A 24,204-nucleotide genomic window follows, 5' to 3' on the forward strand; every position below is an offset into this window, starting at 1 on the left:
GGAATAGTTTCACCCAAGAGGTGAGGTATTCACCTAGAAAATGCCTTTAGGGACTAGCATACACTAGAGAGCCTTGGGACAAAGTGGTGGGCAGATGACTCTGCTCCAAGAGCCCAGCCTGGCACAGAATCGGTCCATGGAGTTCAATGTTGTAACTGAATAAAACTAACAACCCGGCTACCCTGACACACAGCACTGCTGGGCTGCCTGCAGAGCTTGCTTTTTTTTTTTTGCAAACCTGTCTACAAAGTACTTCACAAACATGATCTTATTTTTTCTCCACAACATCCCTGGGAGGTAGGTGCCACTGTTATCCCCATTTAGTAGAAGAGGAAACAGAATCCGAGCTAGGTTAAGTGACTTTGTCACACAGCTAAGTGTCTGAGACAGGATTCGAATTCAGATTTTCCTGACTCTATCCACTGTGCCATCTAGCTGCCACAATTCTCTCTTCTCCACACTGCAAGGCCATGTAGAATAGGGAATGGTGTGTCAGACTGAGTGTCTAGAAAACCTGCATTCAAGCTCATGTCTGACATTTTCTAGCTGGGTGACCCTGGACAAGTCACTTCTGAGCCTCAGTATCCTTGGGGAAATCATATCTGAAGTTCCGACCTTCTAGGGCTGTTTGGAGACAAATCGGATGATATGAGTTAAGGACAAATGCTCTGTCTCCATGGCACCAGCTGAGTCCCAAGGGAGAGGCCAGTCTGCAAGACATGGAACTTGTGTCCACTTACCACGCTGGGTCACTACAATGGGATCCTGTTGTGCGCTCAATTCTACAATCATTTATTAACCACCTACTGTGTGCAGCTTCTGAGAATACAGAGACAAAAGGGAGGCAAATCCCTCATGGAGCTGATAGTCCACTAGGGGAATTGCGGTGGGGGTTGGGGGGGGGGAAGAAGCACATATTTTGTACCCCAAAAAATACAGAGTAATTGTGGGTGGATAATTCAAAATAACCTGTGGAGGAAGAGATCACCAGTGACAGTCAAGAAGAAAGCCACCAGTGTAGAAGATGCCATGTGAGCTGTGTCTATGAGCTATGAGGTCTACGTGAGATATGAGACCGTGGCAGACTTGGGGAGGGGGGTGGGGGAATTCTAGGCAAAGGTCTGGTGGCAGGAAATGGGATGCCTGGGTCTTTGCAGACAATGGGGCTTTAAGAACCCCCAAACAGACCCTCAGTTTCAGAGTGGCTTCTTCTTACTTCCTACCCTTCTGGATCTCCTCAGGCCAAGCTCGGCATAGGAAAAATACCCAGAGTGTGAACAGCCGGAGCAGAGCATAGGAATGAGAAGTGATGGAAGATTTCACTATCCTCCCTGTCTAGACTCAATCCATCAAGGCCTTCCGGCTCAAGGCTAGGCCGGCAGCACAGCAACTGTGCAAACCAAGGCTAATAAATGACTGAGCACAAAGTCACTGCGCCTGCTAAGCTAAGGGGTAGGGTGAGAGCCAAGGTTCTAGGGAAGGGCGTGTGCCACCCCTGCCTGGGGAGTGAGAGACATCCCCAGGGCTGCAGAGGCAGGCCAAGCCAGGGTCACTCCAGGCCCTTTCTGACACACCCAGGGCCCAGCCCCTTTAATGGGTGTGTGGAGTGACCACCTCACCCCAAAATGATTCAGCAGCCCTGGAGGGAAACCTCGCCACTCTTTGCAGGAAGACTATAGCTGAGAGCTTTGCTCCTCCCATAACCACAAGGGCATCTTCGGGCCAGTATCGTGAGCGTGGCTTAGGAGCCCAACCGGGGCAGATGCTGTACTGGCAAGATAGATAGGTGGAGCAGTGAATGGAGCCCTGAGTCTGGAGACCTGAGACCTGAGTTCAAATCCAGCCTCAGACACTTACTAGCTGTGTGGTCCTGGACAAGTCACTCAGCCCCTAATAGCCAGGGCTGTGGTGAGGATCAAATGAGATAATAATTGTAAAGTGTTTGGTACATGGTAGGCACTATCGAAATGTTTATTGTTATTGCTGCTATCCTCACCACCACCACCATCATCCTCATTCCTGGGAGTCAGAAATCCGAAGCCAAGGCCAGGCCCTGCTCCTTATCATTCGCAGAGCTATAGGATCACAGTGGGTGTGGGAGAGGGGGGAGGGAAGGTGTTGGATCCAACATCTCCATCTGAAAAGGACCTCAGAAGACATCTAATCCAAACTCCTCATTTTACACATGAGGAAACTGAGGACTTGTCCAGCATATTACTCGCAACCATCAATGGCAAAATTTGAACTCAGTTCCTCTGATTCCAGGCCCAGTGCTGCTATGGAGCAAGTCAATCACCCCCCGGGCCATGTGCCTTAGGCAATCTCTGGGGTCTCTTCCATCAGTAACTGCTGTTCAGACATTAGGACACACCCCAGCTCTGCCTCTGGCTTCCTGTGTGATCTCAAACAAGTTCCTTCTCCTCTCTCGGCCTCAGTTTCTCCATGTGTTAAAGGAAAGGGCTAACCTCCAGGGGACCTCTAGAGTCCCTTCCAATTCTAACGTTCCACAGTTCTCTTTTCCAGTCCCCAATCTTAATCACAGCTTCCAACAACCCTACCATCCATGATCAAAATCGTCTTTCCTGACTAATCCTTCAGGCTATCTCACAAGACACTGCAAGAAATGAGGGAAGGAATCCCAAGAATAAGGAGCTCTGTTTTCAGTTAAGTTTTCTGTCAAATATGTAAAGGCCCAGAAATACCAAGAGGAGAATGTGTGTGCCCTGAGGAAGATTTGCCTTAAAGTGATTTACGACTTCACCAGAATGTCTTGGACTCAGATTAGCGTTTCTGAAATAGTCTGAACCAAGAGAGAGAAAAGTCAACGACACTAAAATCCTATAATTCTGACAGTAAATATCTCTGTGGATGATCTCTGAACAGACCCCCAAGGCATGTCACTTTGAAGAAATGCTTGGATTCAAATAGCTGAGACTCCAATAAGCCGGTGTCTCCTGCTTGGAAACTGGCCAGCCCTGTATCAGCTGCTACTAATGAGGAAGTGCCTTTGATTAGGAAATCATAGACCGGTGAAGCTGAGACTAGATCAGAGAAAGGTCTGCCCTGGGAGGGCCTTGGAGGCCACCTGGTCCAACCCGCCTCATTCCAGTGAGGGGGAAACAAGAGGGGAGACCCCTTGGCCAGCATCACGCAGTTATCCCAAGCAGAGCAGCAAACAGAACCCAAGTGTCCCTAGTCAAAGAGCATGAACAGACGATTCCAGAAAAGCTGCAGGCTTCTAGTAACCATGAGAAAGATTACCTCGAACCACCCAAAAGAAGAGAAACGGAACTCAAAACAACGCTGGGTCGCACCTCCCACCCAAAACACATACAGCAACATTCAATGCTGGCGGGGCTGTGGAAAAGCAGGCTCATTCATACACTGTGGGTGGACCGGAGTCTGTCCAGCCCTCTGGCATGAGGTTAAGAGAGTGACTCAGTACACATGCCCCAAAGATCCCACGGTGAGGGATATAACCAGCAGAGGACCGGGACAAAAGAAAGACCCAACAGACATACGGCAACACTTTCACAGGAGCTAAGAAGTAGAACCAGGGATAGAGGCAGCTAGAGGTACCAATGCTGAACTTGGAGTCAGGAAGACCTGTGTTCAAGTGCAGCCTCAAGAGGTTACTAGCCATGGGCAAATCACTTCGTCTCTGTCTGCCTCAGTTTCTCCTTCTGTAAAATGAAGAGACTAACTGCACCTGCCTCCCAGGGTTGTTATGAGGATAAAATGAGATACTGTTTGCGCAGTGCTTTGCAAACCTTAAGGCCCCACATAAATGCTAGTTATTATAACTTATTTTTATCATCATTATTAACAGAAGCAGATTCCCATCCACTGGGAACTGATTAAACAAGCTGAGGGATATGCATGTGATGGGACATTCTAAGAAATGATGAATAGGATCGATGCCAAGAAGCATGGGAGAGACTCACACTAGAGTCCCAAGCAGCAGCCAGGTAAAAGCCATGGACAGCAGGGCCACAACAAGGTGAGTGGGAAGAGTAGAAGGGGTGTGGCATCATTAGGACAGCCTGGCCCAGGCTCAAAGATGAGACCAGAGGAGATGGGCTAATGGCCTGCTGCCCTTCCTTGACCTTGGGGGGTGGGGAGGTGGGGAGGCTGGATGGATGTGTGGGCCTTCTTTCCCCTCTGTTTCTTATTCCCCATTCTGAAGGGTGGCTCTCTGTGTGGTGGCATGGGTAGGATATATCAGGAAATGACTATTTCTTAATTTGCTTTTAGAAGCCTCGTCAAATGAAAGGACCCATTCGATCCATTTCCTAAGCATCTTCCATTACATGCGCCAGCCTTGGGAAAGGAGAGGCTGAATAAGATCCTTCCCCTACCAAGAGGGGTGGGATCTATTCCCAGATAAGAAGAGAGCAATAAAACAATCCCCATTTAATAGGCTAACTGCCAGAGGAATGGGACAAAGTGCAGGAGACTGGGGAGGAGGGAGGGAGGGGCGCTGCCCGCTGGAGCTGGGCATCCAGGGCTGAGGCTGCTCTCACCATCCTAACCTGGGCAAGACATCCCCCGCTCTAGGAGCCTCCAGCTGGCCTCGGGCACTGGGCAGTCCCAGGCAGTGAAGGTGGAGCTCTCGGCCTCAACATCCTTCGAGCCAGAGGGGGATTTCGGGGTCAACTGGTCCAATGCCCTTATTGTGAAGACACTGAGAGTTGAAGCAAGGTAGGTACCTGGGAAAGCAAGGATTTTCACCTGCTCTTCTGGCTGTCTCACTTTTGTATCTGGAGACCCCAGCCTCAAGCGCTGTGCCTAGGACACAGACAACTGCTTTAAGGCCACTCACTGATGTTAGCCACTGAAACACGGCCAAGAACCACGCAGCGTTAAGAATGTTACAAATAAACCAACTGCTGATCTGTACCCACACAGAGAATCCCCAGGCCGGGTCCAGATCATCCCCTCCAAAACACAAACACAAACATCAGCCCGGCACAGTCTGTGCCAGATAAAGACTGGGCACCAATCACCACCTCAGAACACAGGCAGCCCAATGGGACGAACAGAATGTGCAGAAGAAATGAAGGTGATTGCTAGCTATAAGAAAAGCTGCCCCCAAGAACTAAAGGTGAGAACACTCCAGAGTCTCCAGCTCCCACTCTGCCACTGAAAATCAGCTGGTGTGGTTGTGGGAAGGTGGCGATCTGTGGGCGAAACCCTGAAAGGGTCCAGCCCCTCCAGAAAACCAGCACATCCAGGTGCCCCCGATTGTTCAGGTGCCTCCAATTGATGGGAATCTGCTTTTGTTAATAACAATGAATACTACTGGGACAGAACGACTCAGGAACACAACAAACCCCAGGCTCCAGCCCGAAGAAGCCTTCCTCCAACTCCAGGCCGACAGCACAGAAGGAAATACAGCAGGAATGTAAAATAACACAAAGCAACTCTGAGAACTGGAGGACACGGACTGCTGGGAGAGGGAAGGGGATGGAGGAAGAGGCAGGCCCTGGGTGGTGATGCTCACAGGAGCTAAGAAGGGAAGGCATCCGAGGGTTCTGAGAGGCAACGGTGAGGAAGGAGGGCGCCGCAGGCCCTGCGGAGAGAGGCAGCCTGCACAAATGGGAGATGGAGAGTCCCAGGTCCCTGAGGGGAGTAACCGGGAAGGGATCCTGGTGGAGTGGGAGGCTGGTGGTGAGATCCTCCCAAAGGCCTCTGTGCGTTCAGTCGAGGTCATCCCCGGCTATCTAGTTACCCGAAGATTGAACACCCTCGCTATCCTTCATTACAGGTCATCATACATCTCACCTCTTTCTCCGATCTAATTTCCCTCGGCTGTAATCAGCTCCCGAGCAGGGCTCCATTTATTTGTCTGACGACCCGTCACTCCAATACTCGTTAGGTTCTTTCACCCCCTCCATGACAAGAGGATCTTCATTCTGCTCACATCCATTTTCCCTAAGGAGGCTCAGTCTCCATTATGAAGGCTCCCTGGGCACTGGCCCCTCCAGGACACTTCCTCACGTCAGGAGGCAATGGGGGCCAGTGGGGAGGATCTGGAGTCAGGTCCTGGCCCAGCTGCCATTGACACATGGCCTCGGCCAGTCCCCTTCTCCCCCTCGAGGGTCAGTTTCCTCATCCATAAAAGGATGGTTGGACTACAGGACTTCTGAGGCTCCTGCAGATATAAATCCATAAGCCAATGACAGGTACAGGTGCCCATGGAAGTCTTCTAGTGCTACCCCTTGACTGGATAAAGGAACTGAGCTGGACAGCCAAGAGTGGAGAGGACTCTGGGCCTCAGGAATCTCTGCCTCCAGAAGCTTTACCTGCTGTGGGCCAGGTGCTCTATGAGGGACCAGGGAAGGGACCAGAGGGACATCAGCCCCTGCTTTCCAAGAGCTCCCCCTCTAGCCAAAAGTCACGACCTCTTTAGACTCAGTTTCCCCATCTCTAAGACAAGGAATCTCCCTTCCAGCTCTGGGTCCATGACTCTCCGAGCCTGCTTTGGTGCCCACTGACCTCCCCCTACCCCTACCCTGCCTCCAGTGTGTGTTTGTGCATGCTCCCACGTGAGCATGACCCATGAAATTATTGTAGGGTCTGAACGAATGGCAGACTTCCTACAGGAAATCAGATGAGGAAACGGGACATTTTCATAGAAACTAAAAGCATGACTGAAGGCAGCAACGCTCCTCCGGCGAGGGCTAAGATCATCAGGCCAGGTGACAAATAGCGCTTGGAACCCTGATGGATGAGGCAAGGGCCGGGGGAAATTTTGCAAGTTCATAAAAAAAAAGAATAATTGGTCGGCTGATAGATACATTTTTAAAAGTCTGCAAGGCTGTTTGTTGCCTCTGGCTGCCGGTGGCAGGTAAATAAATATTGGTTTAAACCTAAAATTGGAAGCTCTAATACTGTAATGTTTATGCCAAGAGTGTTAAACATCTGTCTTGAAGACACCCTTTCACCCAAACCCTCATTTCCAGGGACTCAGATCCTTCACTGTGAAGGTTCATTCGCGGTTAATTCCCCTTCTAAGTGCTCCCCTGTAAATCATAAAGTCCAAGGAGGAAACTGCTCTGAAATATGCAGTGGGAGGGCAGAGGCAGCCTGTCTGCTGCTTCGGGCGCAGCTGGGGACAGATTTTAAACCTGGCATGCATACAGGCTGCCCGTTGTGGGCAAGCACCAGGAGGCTGGTCCACCTGCATTTTGTGTTTGTCTTCCTTTTCCTTTTGTGACAGCTCCAGCCCTACATCAGCCTCAGGACAGATATCCCCTGATTCCACATCTCTGTCCAATGTGACCTCACCCCAAGATGAATGTTGGGTACATCAGGGACGGCCTTTCCAAATGACACAATGGAGACAACAACAGAAAACCCACAGCACAGTAACCGTCCAGCTTGGCCACCAAAGAGGGGAGAATGTGCCTCCTGTCCTGCTTTGCTAAGGGGGGGACCTACGGGTGAGGAATGTAGAAAACACTATCACACTTGGTTGATGTGATAGTTTTTCTGACCTATTTTTTCTCTTTCTTTTTATTCTTTGTCATCAAATAAAAAAGGGGTGGCTCTCTGGATGTCTAGGCAGGATAGGACAGGACTGGACCCGAAGCTGACACACAAAAATGTTTTAAGAAAAGATAAAACTGTTAAAGGAAATTTACAACATCTCATATTTTTAGTTCACAATTCAATGCAATTCATTTCATTCAATTTAATTCATTTGAATTCATTTATTAAGTGCCTACCATATGCCAGATAAAAATATTCATTCATTTAAGTGCCTACTATATGCCAGATAAAAATATTCATTCATTTAAGTGCCTACTATATTCCAAATAAAATATTCATTCAAGTACCTACTATATGCCAGATAAAATATTCATTCATGTATTAAATCCCTACTATATACCAAATAAAATATTCATTTAAGTGCCTACTATATTCCAAATATTCATTCAAGTGCCTACTACAAGCCAGATAAAAATATTCATTCATTTATTAAGTGCCTAGTACAAGACAGATAAAAATATTTATTCATTTATTAAGTGCCTACTATGTGCCAGATAAAAATATTCATTCATTTAAGTGCCTACTATATGTCAAATAAAATATTCATTCAAGTGCCTACTATATGCCAGATAAAATATTCATTCATGTATTAAGTGCCTACCATATGCCAGATGAAATATTCATTTAAGTGCCTACTATATGTCAAATAAAATATTCATTCAAGTGCCTACTATATGCCAGATAAAATGTTCATTCATTTATTAAGTGCCTACAAGCCAGATAAAATATTCATTCATTTATTAAGTGCCTACCATAAGCCAGATAAAAATATTTATTCATTTATTAAGTACCTACTATATGCCAGATAAAAATTAAACCATCTCCGCCCTCAAGGAGCTCAAATGCGGGAACCCAGGAGTTTGGAAAAATATTCAATTAAGTAAATCTAAACATAGACACAAAATAATTGAGTGACTCAGGAAAAGCTGCTGGCCACAGCAAACAGGGACCTAGAGGCTCTGGGAGGCCGAAGTAAAGAGAGCAAGCAGTCTAGGCAGGGAGAACAACGTTCCATACCCCAAGCCCCCAAACCAGGCTCCTATTAAAACAGAACAGGACCACAAAATGTAAAGGCAGAGAGTGCCGATAATCACAGCTGGTTTTCAATCTATAATTAGACATCAGATGTCTATAAAGTCCTCCCCCTCCTTCACTTTGTGAATCCAACCCAACCTTCTAGCAAAACTCAAATGCTTCCTCCTCCAGGAAGCCCTTGCTTGATCTCCCAGCCCACAGCTGGTTATAATCTTCCCTCCAACCCTCCCACAGTACTTTACTTTGTATTAAGACACAAACTATCTAACGACTATGAGCCCTAGCTCCCTGCTAGACTGTGAGGACCACAATGGGAAGAAGGGGATCCCATACAGGGGAGCGGATGGCATGAATCCGTAAGACCAGTGTTAGAAACACAGGTAACCATTCTTCGTGTTGCACAGCTCAAAGTGTTAGCAGCTCTAGTGTTGGCAGCTTGAGTGTCGGCAGCTCTGGTGTTGGCAGCCCCAGTGTTGCTAGCAGGGTGCTGTTCAAAAATCCCAAGCAGGCAGCAGTTGGTGAGTGAAGGCTTTGTTCATCTTCAAGAAGATGGGCGCTATTCTGAATGTGCCCGAGAGTGTCCTGCAGTGAGGTCCCTCACCCTTATTTATACTCCTCAAGGCGTCCCCTTCAACCAATCACATTAACGCCTTTGGATACCCCTCATTTGCATTTGTTATTACAGTTATTACAGTTGCTATTTATAGAGAATAACAGTAACAGTCTAAGAACCCATCAGGTGGTACCAGTCGACCAATCAGATTTTACAAACTACGATACCAGGCCTTAACCCAATTCTGGGCAAGAGTGTGGGCCCCCCTCAGGACAATACTGTGTTAACATACATAACTCTTCAAGAAAGAAAAACCTGTCTTGGGGTTTGACCCATCAGATTGCTCCGTTCACCCATCAATCAGATTGTGGCCTTAGGCCCCAACCCTATGCTGGAGTAAGAATGACCCCTTCCCCACTAAACAGTGCTTGTGTAAACATAACTTTTCAAAACAAAACTCCAGTCAGGGCTTGAGCTCGGAGTCACGTGGGGATCACTTTGGGCACCTCAAGGTGAACCCCCAGCTCAGCCTGACTCCCACAAAACCCAGGCCCTTATTGGGCCTAAGGCTCAGGAGCCTCAGCTCGAAGCCTCCTGTGCTGAGTGGCCCCCTGCTGGGAAGTTGGGGGGGGGGGCCATAAAGCTGTTGGCCTGAAACTAGACTCCTTCTCTTTAGGGCTCTGAAAAGAGTCCAGATATAGTCCTTTCTCTCACCAGGGTGCAAAGCCCACTTGTGTCCTGAAGCTTCTGACGGCCAAGGACTCCGGACCTTTCCATCTGCCCGTCCTCAATGCCTCCTCTCCCAATGAGAATGGAGGCTCCTTGAGAGTGGGCACCGTCATCTTTTGTCTTTGGGTCCTGGCCCAGTGCTTGGCGGCAGATGCCCAGTCAGACTCAGACTTGGCCCAGTCTTCAGTTCTGCCCCAGGACTCATACTCAATCCCTATTGGCTACTGAGAGTCACACCAAGACCTGGCCACACCCACCTCCATCAGCCAATCACATGGCTTCCCCCATCAGCCAGAGAGTAGAAGCCTGGAGGGTTGTCCAGCCTTTGCCCACTCCACCGTGATTGAAAGGCAAGTTGCATTCATCTCCTTCCCTCTGTTTTACCTTTTTTTTTAAACCGTTTGAAAACAACCCTCTCCATTACGAGGGTGTTGAGGGCAGCCTCATTTTTGACAAATGAAAAATGTCCATCCAAGCCATCCATGAAGTCAAAAGGAATCCCAAAGAAATCTTACGGCAGTAAAACGCCACAGGTATTAGTTTAGACCCAAAGAAGTTCAATTGTCCTCTCGCTAAAATGTATCCTTTCCCCAGAAAGTCAGTAAGCTTCAAGGAATAGGTAATTGTTCGTTTCAAAGAAGGGTTGATCGACGTGCCTTTCTTCCCAAAATGGGAACTCTGGGTGCTTATGACTCTACTCAGCCCTCACAAGATCCAAGTGTGATTCCTTCCTGAGCTCTGGGTCGGGGCCACCTGGACAGACCACACTGTGCCCTTCCACCCGTGGCACCACCCACACCCTCCCTCTGTAAGGCTCTTGCCCACCTCCAACTCTCTAATCTGTTTAAGTACCATTTAACCCACAGAGATTTTAACTAATAATATTTTTTATTGTGGATTTAAATGAAATTAAAGCAGCCTCAAGGACTGCTGAGTAAGCAGTGAAGTGACAGGAGGGGCTGAATAGGACCTCTTCCTCAAATCTGTAGAGCCTAAATTCAGCCTTGAATGTCAAGCAAGTAGGGGGCGTTTATGATCTACCTCATCCTGTGAGCAGATCCAAAGGAAGAAGCAAAGTCATCTGCAAGGATGGGGGAAAGGAGGGAGGGGGGAAGAGATGGGAAGGGAAGGATGTGTCAGAGGAAAGAGTCACTCAAGTTTCACAGGATCCCAGATACAGAGTTGTAAGGGAGGTGTTCAAACCTCTCATTTTGAGAACGTGAGAAACATGAGAAAAGGAGGCCAAAGGAGGTGAAGCTCCTGGCCCAAAGTCAGAGAGGTCCAAAGGTGGCTCGTCCTCAGGTCCTCTGGCCACCATAAAACACGGTCCCCACCATCATGGAAATGGGTCTGTCGGTAGACAAGAACCTAATACCGATGGGCCTAATACACAACACTGTATGAGAAATATGAGTCAAACAAAGTGATTTTGGAGGTGGAAATGGGACCGGGCTCCAATCTGACCCCCGTGGTATTTCACTTGGGATTTAAAGGACGCCTGAGAGAAACTAGCAGACCAAGAGGGAGGGAGAGGAAGGGCATTTCGGATACCTCGTGAGCCGGGGACACAAGGAAGAGAGCAGGCGGGTTTAGCTGGATATAGAAATGACCAGAGAGCTGGGGATGGAGTGTACCGAAGTGGGGTGCCACCCCAGAAAACAGTTCCTAATGACTGTTCTTGGGAGGAAAATCATCAGGATCCCCCCCAGGTGGTGTTGGCAGAAGCCAGGGCGCCCTTTGAGAGCTAATGTCTACACTGGCTAAATGCTCACCGGGCCTGAGGTCGGGGTTGGGGGGGGGGGGGCAGCGCTGTCTTCACCAGCTCCCCTCCCTCCAACAGTCTCACGCTCTACCCTCACAAACCAGCGCTGGATGTCTTTATTCTTACCAAAACTCGGACTTCCTTACCACTTCCTGGGCTTTCCTCACAACAAAACGAGAAATCATCTTAGCATCATTATGCCCATTGGACAGCAGAGGAAACTTGCCTGTGGTCACAGAGCAAACGAGTATCACAGCCGGGATCCCGACTTCACTGCAGGAATTCAGTGAGCATTTATTAGGCACCTACTCTTCCACACGCCAGGTCCACACACCAGGCACCAGGCCCAGACACCAGGCGCCAGGCTGGAGCTTTGCTGCACCCCACACTGCCTGTCCACCAACCCAGCACCACCAGAGCAGGTGGGCCCCAGCTCCCTCCATCTAGGACGACGGCCTGGCAGGGAAGCAGACAGAACTGAAGCCAAAAAGTATGTGAAAGCCACCACAAAAAACCAGGGATTCCCATCCACTAGCTATACAGCCACACAAGTGGTGATGATGGCGGTGGTCGTTGGTAGTGGTAGTAGAGATGGTGGTGGTGCTGCTGATGATCACTAGTGCTTGGAGATCACCTTAAGATTTGCAAAGGGCTCCATAAAAATTCACTCATTTGATCCACATTTCAACTGTGTGAGGGAGGTGTTATTATTAAACCTATTTTATAGATGAAGAGTCTGAGTGTCACTTAGCTCGTAAGTATCTGCGGGGCTCTATCCACGGTGCAACCTGGCTGTCTCTAAGTATAATTTTTCTATCCAAACTGACCAAATCAAATCCTGCCATGCATGTATACAAAACAGACCCCCACATACCTTCCCTCCATTCTCCAGTGGCCCCCCAGGGCATGGAGGTGGGCCTGTGGTCCAGGAAAGCCTGTGTTCTGTGGGCAGAGGTTGGTCTGCACCCAGAACACAGCAGGTGCTTCATAAATGCTAGGTGAAGACCACACCAGTTGACCACTTCCGAGTCCGGATGTGCCCGGCCCAGCGCATGAAGGCTTCTCCCCAACAAAGGCTGGTGAGGCTGTTTCCCCATAAGGATGATAAAGTTGTTCACATGAAGACGGTCTCTTTATTAAAGAACAGAGAGTTCCCATCTGGGCTGTATCCGGTGATAAAATCATGGACCTCATGGTGTATGCCTGCTAGTCACCTTAAATCATCAGGCTTTCCAAAACGCTGTGAAGGCAGGACCCCCAGACGTTGCCAGCCGTCAGGCACAACCGTACCTGAACCATTGCTCTAAGAAAATTGGCACGTGGGCCTTTGGCTTCTGCTTATAAAACAAGGTCAAGGAGGAAGAGGAGGAGGGAGGGGGGAGAAGGAGGAAGGGGGAAGAGGAGGAAAGGGGAAGAGGAGAAGAGGAGCAGAAGGAGGGAGAGGAGGAGGGGGAGGAAGAAGAGGAGGAGGAAGGGGGGAGGAGGAAGCCTCTGTCACTAGCTCTAGAACAAGTCACTTTACATCACTGAGACTCAGTTTCCCTCCCTCTAAATTGGAGGAGTTGAACTGAATAATTTCTAAACTCTTTCCCAGCTCTAAGTCTGTGATCTTCTGTCCCAGAAACTTTGGTGGTGAGCTGCTGGTACCCAACGTTCCCACAGAGAAAATCTGCCCCATATCACGGCAAAGCAAGACGTGCCCGGGCGGGAGAATGCTGCCTGGAACCAGAGTCTCACCACCTTCCTGTGGAGGTCAGAAGGTTGAGGCGCCATCTATACATCCCACTTTATTTTCCTGTACAGAGAGGGGGGTGGAGGAGAGGAAATGGATGACAGATGCAGACCCAGACCTCCCCCACACTAATGATCCTGCTAAAAAGAGCCGGTGGTGAGAAGGGAAGGATACTGGACTCGGGTGGCTGATTTGTGGGCAAATGAGCGCACGGTTGGGGGTTTTGTTGTTTTGTTTTTGCTCGATGCCTAGCTATGGCCTTACGATGTCAAGGAAGAATCTGACTTCCTGGGACTCACAAAGCTGGTCTGTGTCCATACAAAGGACACTTGTTACATCTCAATCCCACATCAAACAGCGAAGCCAAAAGCTGGGAAGGCGAAAATGACTGGGATCTCTGACGCCCTTCCTGGGGTGAGCAGGGAGAGAGCCCTGGGCACCCACGCTTCTGCAGCTGACTACAGAGGACCAGAGAATCAGAGGGCTCTGAAACCCCAAAGTAGAGGCTTCTGGGTAGTGGCCAGATGGGGGTGGGGGGCCAGAGATTAACTGACCCCATGGGAGCTAATGAGATCAGCAGGGACAGCAGTGCAGAGGGAGCAGAGAAGAGGGGAGTGGGTGGAGTGGTCAGACTCCCAGGCTGCTTTCCAAACTCCATTTCTTGATCCTCTATTTACACTGAATATAGCGAGTTATTTGCATGTGGTCTCTCACAAAAGTGAGCTCCCTGAGGACAGAGACTGTGCCCAGTGCCGGGATAAATCAGACACAAAGACCAACAAAAAACCCTGCCCTCAGAGAACTTTCATTCTAATGTATGTACATTAGATAATGTCAATCTGCAAATCTGTGGTAGAGGGGGCTAAAAAGATGGCTTAAAACTGTGGGGAAAGTTAAGATCAAAGCTCTAGAGTTGGAAGGGACTTCAGAGGCCCCTCCCTCATTTTACCGACAAGTGGCCTGCCCAAAGTCATACACATAGTATATATTCAACGTGGGATTTGAACTCTACATAGATTTAAAAATATTAATACTGTTCTCTGCATTTTGGGCACAAGTATGCTACAAACAATTGTCATTCATTTAATATTATTCTGAATCCAAGCTATCTCTACCTCATAGAGAGAAAAGTCCCGACTGGCAAAGTTCCCCACAATGGCCTCAGATGTATCCCTGCCCCCAGATAACTTGTCGTGACATAGAAATCTTGAACAAGAAAAACATCCTAAAGTGAAAAAGCAGTTTGGGGCTGGCATTTCCCTCGGGTAAATTGGCTAGCCGTCATTGAATGACTGCCCACGCCCCTCAGAGCTTCTGCACCGCTGCCCCCCCACCCTCGGCCTCTGAGACTTTCCTTCTGGGTCTCCTTGGCGGCTGCTCATCCTCCCACCCCCACCATGTCAGTGTCTCCCAAGGTTCCATGCTGTTCTCTAGATTCCCGTCCACGGAGATTCTACGCCATAGGAGGCACTTCAAAATGCTTGTGGAATGGATAGTTCTATATAAGGATCTCAGGGACCTATGATTTTGTCTCTTGTAAGTATATTCTGGCCACCAACCTCTCCTTAGTCGGTTTCCCGGGATACTTCAGCCAAAAGAGGGGAAAAAATAGTCACTGGTACCCAACCCATTTTCTGGTGATGAGCCTCTCCAACTTAGCCCGGTCTCTGGGAAGAAAGATACTGGGTCCATCACCAGGCCCTTAGTGGAACTTGGCGCTTGGCAGAATGAAACTGAAGCAATTCCAGCTGGCAGAGCCTTTAGGCACCAGGCTAACACGATGGCATAAGAACCAATGGGATTTGGACTCAAAGGGCCTGCGTTCAAATCCCAGCTCTTCCTACAGAACTCAGAGTCAGACCCTTCCCCTCTTGGGGCCTCAATTTCCTTTTATTAGCAAAGAAGTGGGGCAAGTGAATCGCCTCCAGGGGAGACAGGTCTTAAACATCAGTTCTGTTCATCACCCTTCAAAAAGAAGTCCAGGCCTCACCAAAGTCAACTCGGAGGGATCTGTCTCTGCCTAAATGCTGAGCTCAAATCCAGGCTCAGTTCTCTTCCCCAAAGGGGCAGCTTGCCAGGCTTGTCAGCAGGAGGTGTTGTCTGTCACCCGCTCCTCCACAGGTCAGCTCCACAGAAGCACTTCTGGACTGCCCGGAAAGCCTAATTACTTAAGGGGCAGGTGAACATGCCAGAGACAGGGAGCCCCGGACCAGCGAGGTCTCCAGACCAGGGCACTAGAACTTTCACATTCACCGAGAAGAAACTAAACTTCCAAGAGAAACATTTTAACAAGGACTGTAACAACTGGTACATCTCGTCAGTATTTTATGAATTTTAAAGCATTTTACCAACATTATATCCTTAAAAAGTCTCATAATATTACTCTGTTGGCGGCATTTCCATTTTACAAAGAAGGAAACTGAGGCAGTTAAGTGACTTGGCCAGGGCCAAGCTGTAAGTGGCCGAGTCAGGGTTCAAATTCTGGCCCTTGAACTCAGGGCCATGACTCCATCTTCTACACCGTGGAGACCTGAAGAAGTGATAAACACTCATCCAGTCCAAACTCATCCTTTTACATTGAAAGAAACTGAGGCCCAAAGTTAAGTGGCATTTAATGTCTGGAATTCAAATCTGGCCTCAGATACATACTAGTTGTGTGACTCCGGGCAAGTCACTTCACCCTGTTGGCCTCAGTAGCCTCATCTGTAAAATGAGGGGGAGAAGGAAATAGCACAAAGATACTCACTCCGGTGTCTTTGCCAAGAAAACCTCAAACAGGGTCACCGAAGAGTCGGACACAACTGAAAATGACTGAACAACTAAAACTGTCACCACTACCAAGTGTAGAGGAACCCTCTGACTTTAGAAGAATCTTCCATCATTTTTTAAAATATTTTGTCCAGTCCCATTTTTAGATATTACTTTTTTTAATCAAAGTGCTTAGTAAAGGAAGTCCCCAATATCATTAAGTGTGAATTGGAGCACATCCGGTCTTCCCTTAATTTTTGAGCATTTGGGATATTAAAGATTTTTTTTGGAGGGAAGGAATCAGGAATGACCCCACACACACACACACACACACACACCTACTTCTGAACTGTCATTGTCTGTCTGCCCAGTACAATTTAACTGAATAAAGATTTATTGAGAATTGTGTTTTGGGCTTCTGGTCACTCTTCAGTTCAAGCCATTCTCCAACCTGCTTCCAAAGTTATTTTCTTAAACCCAGGTCTGACCCTGCCACCTCCCCCACCCCCACCCCCAATAAACCATAGCAACTCCCTATCACCTCCAAGACCAGACAGAATTCCACTGCTTAACTTCTGAAGACCTTCATCATCTGGCCCTCCTGCCGCACCAATCTTCTTACGTTGGATTCTAGGGGCCAGCCTAATCCATCTCCCATCTGTTTCTGCCCCCCACCCCGCCCCAGTCTCCAGTCCTAAAACACTCTCCCTCCCCACTCCCACCTCTGCACACTCCCTGATTTCCTTCCCAACTCAATTAGAGGGCCCCATTTCACAGGGGTCTCCTCCATACCTTGTCTCTGTAGGCACCTTCTGTTTATAGAGATGCCGGCCGTCTCCCCCATCAGACTGGAAGCTCTAAGAGGGCAGGGCCCAGTACCATTGGCACTGAGTACCATGCCTGGCCCCAGATAACTTATTATTACTGTTGAACTTGAGTTCTTATTAGAGCACTTATTAATCACCAAATAAATACTAGGCCCCGAGGAAACAAACGCAGGTTAAAAAGAGTCAGTGCCTGCTCTCAAGGATCTCCTGACCCCCATCAGACACCAGGCTTCCAGGATGTCCCTCCCCTTCCCGGCCTGCCAAGCCTGGACAGCTCCCCCCAACCTGCTGACTCCTCACTTTCTCTGCATGTCCGAGGATACTGCCGAGGCACTGGGTCTACAGAGTAATGAAACTCCAGTAGCACTTACTTACCCTGTGCTTCTCTGGTTCAAGAACAGTTGAAGGCTCCCGAAAGCTTCTCAGACAAACTAGGAATCCGGCTTCAGTTTGCCTTCCTTCCCTCGTTCTAAGCTCCAAGTTCCTGTTCCCAAAACTCAACACTGCCTCCCGGGCTCCAGCGCTAGATGAGCTGCCGGGGTGCTGCCCACCAGGAGCTCGGCCCCTCCTCAACCGCCAAAGGGTCAGTTATACTTAAAGCGGATCTTTGAGGTGACCCAGTCCACGTCCACCCTCATTTTATAGTTGGGTAAACTGAGGCCCGGGAAGACCCAGTGACTTGCCCACGGTCAGAGCCAAAATTTGAACCCAAGCCATGGGAAAGAATCCAACACTTTCCACTGCATCACCACATAAGCCCAGCACCTGGCACTTAGTAGGCCCTTAATAAACAGTGACTGACTGACCACACCACTGCCTCCCAGGAGAGCAAGACGAGTGTGATAAGGACCAGAATCAGAGCCAGGAAAAGGGAAAGGGAAAAACACCACCCTCTGAGCTGAGAACACAGACCCCAGGGAGGGGCCCTGAGCTAAGCCTGTGAGAAAGAGGAGGAGTAAACCAGCCAAAAGAGGAAGACAGAAGGCCTGACAGGGCCCGAGTGCACCCCCATGATGCACTCCTGGGCACATCAGCCAGGGGTGGGCCAAGGCCTATAAGACAAAGCTGGCCCCTGGAAGCTGTCAGGCTCTCTCCGGCTCTCCCCAGCAGCAGCAGGATTTCCTTCCTTCCTCCCGGGGGCGAGGGAGGGGGCTCCTTAGGCAAAGAGCCCAGCTTGGCCAAATGCACTTCCACATTGGCAAGTGAAGGCTTCTCCCTCCTAGCAGACCCCCCCCCCCAGGCCTCCAGGACAAGGGCCAAGGGCTTCTGATAAAGGAGGCAGCCTTGACACCATCTGCAGGGTCCATCCACAGACCCAGAATGGGACCCCAGCAGCTGCCACACTCTCCAGTGCCCTGTGAGGAAAGGGGGATCAGCAGCCTCTCGAGTAAACCCAGAACCCCCGGACAGCCTTGAGAGAGCAGGAGAGACCCCAAAGCCAGCCCCTTTAAGACGGGCAGGGAAACAGGAACCAAGCATCCCCGGTGAGAAGGAGCAAACCTCTAAGTCATTCACAAACTTTCATTAAATGCCTACTGTGTGCAGACCGACCTCGGAGGAAGCAACTTTGGAAGGGACCCCAAACTACGGAGGAGGAAACTAAGGCCCAGCAATGGGCCTCAAGGTCATGGGGGGGGGTGAAGACACTGGTCCCTGTCCTCAGATGAAGCCTATGAGCCTTTATCAGTTCATCGGGACATGCGGCGGAGAATTGTAGAATCGACTATTTGTCCTCAGACAACACATAGCACAGTTTCTCCCACTATGAAAGAATTCTTTCAGTGGCATTCCCGAGAGACCCTCTGACTGCAGACCTGTAGAGGCAGGGGTCTGACGAGGCAGCCCCAGCCACTCCGGGCCTGCACAAAGTGCTTTCTGGGAGGTCTCCAACTGTTGAGGCCACACAGAACACGCCCCCTCCTTGGCAATAGGACGATCTGAGAGTTGCGCACCATCATAGCATCCCACAGGAACGCTGCCCCTCGACCAGAAAGGCCCTCAGAAAAGGCTGAGGAGGAAGGAGCTGACAATGGTTCATCTACAGAAAACAGGCACTGAGTAGAAGAGCAAGGATTCGAACTCAGGTTCTCCGTACCCAATTCTCCCTTGCAGACAAATATTGCATTCTCCAAACACTTATTGAGTACCTACAGATGAGATCACCTAGGTAAAGTACTTTGCAAACCTTAAGTGCTACATAAATGCCAGCTAGCCATGACTTTGATCCGGGTCTTCACTTCTCAACTCAAGCACTGATTGCAATGAATGGCCTTCTATCAGAAGCTGTGCCTCAAGACAGTCCCGCTCCAGCCCAGCCTCCACACAGATGCTAACAACGATTGTCCGTAAATGAAGATATGAGCAGCTCATCCATGTACTTGATGGAGGGCGCTCCCAACCCCTGTCTAGGATGGGCCATGAACTCCTTGGAAAGCCCTTCACAAGCTAACCCAAACGACCCTTCCTGCTTGGGTGGATGGGTCTCCCCCTCCTAGGGCGTGAGGCAACCTTCTTTCTGTTCCCCAGACTCAATACCTCTTGTCCCTTCCCCCTGCCTCTGAATGGGGTCCCCCGTTCCTGGAATGCCCTTCCTCCAGCCTTGCTTCTCTGAGACTCCCCACCTCCCTTTTGATGGTGCCTACTATGTCCCTGGGCTAAGTGCTGGGAACTAGATACTATTTGATCCCCATTTTACAGTTGAGGAAACTGAGGCAAATAGAAATTAAGTGACTTGCCCAGGGAAGCCCACTCTGAGCCCACAGTGCCACGTCCTGTCACCGGGGGCTCCAGCCACGCTGGGCCTTCTTTTTTTCTCCATAGTCCCATTCACAGGTTCCATTCGCATGCCTATGCAGGTGATTTGAGATCTATATTCTCAGCCAAAGGCTCTCTCCTGAGCTCCAGGCCACACTCGATGCCCACCAGACTTTTCAAACTGGATGTGTGACCACCAACTCAAGTTCAACAGGTCCAAAATCGAATTCATCACAGTCTACTCCAACACCGTCCCCCCCACGAATGTCCCTACTTCTGTTGGGGCCCCACCATCCTTCAGTCACCTGGACTCCTGACCCCCCTCCCCAGTCATCCTTGGCTCCTCCTCCCTCTCCTCCAACCCCAACCCCAGAACTACCTGGATGCCAGCTCTCCTATGCAGCCCCATCTCACCACCCACTCCCACCCCAACCAACCAGCCTGGGCCTCATCACTTGTGACCTCCTCCTCGCTCTCCCTACCTCCAATCTCTGCCCTCTCTAAGCCATCCTCCGGCCACGTGCCAAAGTGGCATTCCCACATAAAGAATGACCCCATCACACCAGCCAAAGCCACTCCTGTGGCCACCAGCCTTTGGCATTGAATAACACCTTACCAGCTACCTTCAAGGGCTGATTACCCCATATACCCTTCTCACCTGCTCTCTGCTCAGACAAGCCAGTGACTTCCCGCTCCTCACACTCAGCACCCACCTCTTGTCTCTGTCCCCCTGCCCTCTGACTCCCTGGACCTCAGCTTCCCTCTGAGCTCAGCCATGCCACCAGCTCCATGAGGCCTCAGCTGCCCATCCATCCCCCAGGAAGCCCCATCCAAACCTTACAGACACACACACATAGATGTAAACATGTATAAAGCTATGCGTGCACACTGAAGAGTGTGCGCATTCCCCCCCCACCCTGAAAATCAGCTCCTGGGGGTCACAGACTCTTTTATCCCGATACATGAGTATAGACAAGATAAATATAAGGTCACTGGGGGATGGAAGAGGGGCAGTACTAACCACATGGCTTCATGCAGAAGGAATTGCTTGAGCAGAGTTTTGAAGGGAACAAGTGGGAAGACATTCTTGAAAGAGGCAAAAGAGATTGCAAAAGCCCAGAGTGGGGGATGGATCGAGGGTCCATCTGCGTGAGGAGCAGAAAGAAGGCCAGGGGGGCGGCACTGGGTTGGGGGGTGGGGGAGGAATAATGGGAAATAAAATACAGCTGAAAAGACCAAGCCAGAGTTTAGGTGTAATCCCTGAAGGAACAGGGAGACACAAGAGTGAGTTTGGTCAGATCTGAGCTTTAGGAAAGTCTGATAAGGGATGGGAGAGGGAAGAAACTGCAGGCCAGTAGCCCCAGTAGTCAGCGACTGCAAAAACCTGGCAGAGGTGACTACAAGTGCCAGCCCGGCACAGTGCCAGAAAACACTCCGATTGGTCACCTTTCAAGAATACCTTTAGATCCCAACAAAGCCGATGATCAATAATGCACCTTCAATAATCAATAATGCACTTCCTGTACCTCAGTGTCTACTTCCCAAGATAGGCAGAAAAGCTATGCTAGTAATCGCCCACTTTACAGATAAGGAAACTGAGGTTCAGCCCGGGATTGCTCAGTAATCAATGAGTGGCCAGAGGGGGCTCAGATATGCAGATGGGCCTATGACCCACCTCCTAGATGTGGGTCTTCCCTCCATCTGCCACCTGGCACAGAGCAGGTGTCCATCACACTGAATGAGATGACAGACAGCCTTAGTAGGGCAGCTGTGTGCCAACGAAGAAGCAGAGGGGAGGATCAGGGGCCTCCCAGAAGGACCCTGGGGCTTGGCCACACAGACTAGCTATCACCAGAGGGGCAGAGATTTCCTTCAGAGGTCATCCAGTCCAACGTGCCCATTCTACAGCTGACTTGCCCAAGGTCATACAAGGCTAGACACAAGATTTGAACCCAGGCCCTCTGCCTCCAATGTCCTTTCCACTGTTCCTGACAGTTTCTGTTTATCCTGTAACTTAGTGAAACAGCAAGGATTCCGTCTGACACCGGACTCTTGTCTCCCCAGCCCACTGCCTAGCAAGGATTTCTCAGGTAAGGCTGCTGCTCCCTGCTGGGCCTAACCCATCAGTCTACCTCCAGGGAATGGGGCGAAGGCTTGGGGCCTGGCCTTCTGAGGTGGTGAGGGAGGGGTACAGCTGGGCCCTCTCTCAGAAGGCTCTGCTTACCCCCAGGGGGCAGGGATTCTTTTTGATGTTCACAGCCTAGAACCTCCGAGGGGTTGGAGAGGGGCCTTCCCTAAGGTTACAAATTCATCCAAGAAAATCAAGGCACTGCCCACCTGGCCCGGCCCAGCCAGAGAGGGTGGCCGTGAATGGGGAGGAGTTGCCCGCTGGGCAGTGGGAAGGTACAAAAAGTCCGGGGGACACCGGCTCTAATTCCTGGTGTGAAGGAGAGAGGTAAGGACCCGAGTGTGGGGCTGAGATTAAAGCAGCCAATGCCAACCTGTGTGCGCCTCTGTGAGTGGGTGCGAGTATGAGTGTGTGCATGTGTTTACATGTTGGGGGTGCGGGGAAGGACAGGGCAGTCTGGGAGCCCTGGGGGCTGGCAGGGTGGGAGGGGCACTTAGTTTTCCGAGACAGCCCCCAAGCCGCAGCGCTGGGTACCCACACTAGGTGCCAAGCTCAGTGCCCAGCGGTGGGCGGGCCCCTGTCCCTGCCCTCCGGCGCTGCCCCCACCACCACGTCGGGACACAGAGTGTGCCCAGATAAGTCAGCGCGGTCTGGACAACTTGGGCAGGCGGGCGGGAAGACACGTGGGGTGCGCGGTGGCGGGCCCGGCGGGGGCCCGCGGGAGGTGGGCTCGGGCGGGAAGGGGAGTGGATTGGGGGGGGCAGCAAAGAGGGAGGGGAAGCGGAGGCCGAGGCCCGTGGCCCCGGGCTGGCAAGCCTGGGGAGCTCCGAAGCGGAAACCCGGGTGGCCCACGGCGACTCTTGCCTCCCCCCCTTCCCTGGCCCCGGCCCAGGCCCCTTCCCCGCCGCCCTCTCTCCCTCCTCTCAGCCCTCTCCCCCTTCCCCCCTCCAGAGCAGCAGCAACAGGCTCCGGGAGGGCGGGGGAAGGAGGGAGAGGGAAGGAGGGAAGGAAGGAGAAAGGGAGGGAAGGAGAGAAAGGGCCGTGGTGGGGAGGGGGCAACCCTCCTTCGCTGTCCTCCGGGAGCCCCCTCCTCCAGCGGGCCCCCAGCCTCCGCCCCGCTCCGCTCCCGCCCAGGCTCGGGGTCCGGCTCCGGGTGCGGGTCCCGGGCGGGCCGAGCGGAGCCGGGAAGTTTGGTCCCGTCCCGACTCGGGGCGGCGGGCCAGGAGCGGGGTTGGGCGAGGGGCAGGCGGGCGGCGGCGGCACCCCCCGGGCCCGGAGCCGGCGATCTGGGGCGCGGGGGATTCGGGGGGCGCGGGGCGGGTCGTTCACTCACCGACGCCGTACTTCTCCTCGCGCTTGGTGGGCACCCAGCGGCTCATGGTGCACGGGGCTCCGGTTAGCCGGGGCGACCGGATAGGCGGGGTGCGGGTGCGCGGGCTGGCCGGCCGGCGGCGGGGTCCGCTCCTAGGCCGCCATTTTCCATTCCTGGCCGGCCGCGCCGGGATGGGCAGGAAAAAGTTTGGGGCGGAGGCGGCGTCACGGGGGCCGGGCCGGCGGCGGGCAGGCGGGCGGAGTCTGGGCCGCCCGGGGCGGCGGGGCCAGGCTGGAGGGGAGGGGAAACTGAGGCGGCCCCGTCTACAGGCGCTGACCGCCACCCCTGCGGACACCCGGCTCCCAAGGAAGAGGGAGCCCTCCCAGCGCCCCCAGCACTTTACACAAGGGGAAACTGACGCGGTCCGGGGGGAAAAACTACCCGCGAAAGGCATCTGGCCATTGTCCTATCCCAACCCTCCCCGCCGCCTTCTAGGACTGGGGCTGGAGGGAACCTCTGGGGGCCACCTGGTCCAAGCCCCTCGTTCTCCAAAAGAGGAAATGGGCCCAGAGACGGTAAAAGGGACCCCCGCCCCCAGTCGCAGCCAGATCCTGGCAGAGATGGCGAGGTAGGAATTCACCCCCACCCCCTTTCCAGGGTCCTTTTGGTCAGTCTGAGCCATCAGGCAGGGATTGAGTGAATTCCACAGCCCTGAGATTAATCGTTGTCCCAAACAAAACTAACCCAAACCTTAGTTCGCCGGCTTCTAATAATGTGAGACCCGGCAGGAACTGAAGATTAGATGGAGAAAGGACCCAGGGGGAGAAAGCACCTAGTCAGGGGCCATCAGGGGGTGGTCCCGGACAGCCTTTGGGGGTCAGAACGTGAGGTCAAAACTTTCCACAATAACATGGGAGAAGTTTATTTTTAACATCGTCAACATCCAGAGATATCGTCTACAAACAAGTCTTAAAAGTGTAAAGAGGCCCCACACCCAGAAAGTCGAGAGCTGCTCCTTGCTCCAGCCTCGTCTGTTTGCTGGAAGATCACGCCACAGCCCCTGCCCTCCC

The 24,204-nt window shown here is 51.4% G+C and overlaps 1 protein-coding gene across 2 annotated transcripts in view; it reads right to left on the bottom strand.

Moving 5' to 3' along the window:
• Positions 1-23,302, bottom strand: part of DOCK1 (dedicator of cytokinesis 1) — a 586,118-nt gene extending 562,816 nt beyond the window's left edge. For both annotated transcript variants that reach the window (XM_043984307.1, XM_043984306.1), the window contains exon 1: positions 23,156-23,302. In XM_043984307.1, coding sequence (XP_043840242.1) covers positions 23,156-23,201 — 46 coding nt within the window. In that variant the 5' untranslated portion in view covers positions 23,202-23,302. The remainder of the gene's footprint in view (positions 1-23,155) is intronic.
• Positions 23,303-24,204: the final 902 nt, after the last annotated feature.

The sequence above is a fragment of the Dromiciops gliroides genome, chromosome 2 (assembly GCF_019393635.1).
Source record: "Dromiciops gliroides isolate mDroGli1 chromosome 2, mDroGli1.pri, whole genome shotgun sequence".
Lineage (NCBI taxonomy): Eukaryota > Metazoa > Chordata > Mammalia > Microbiotheria > Microbiotheriidae > Dromiciops > Dromiciops gliroides.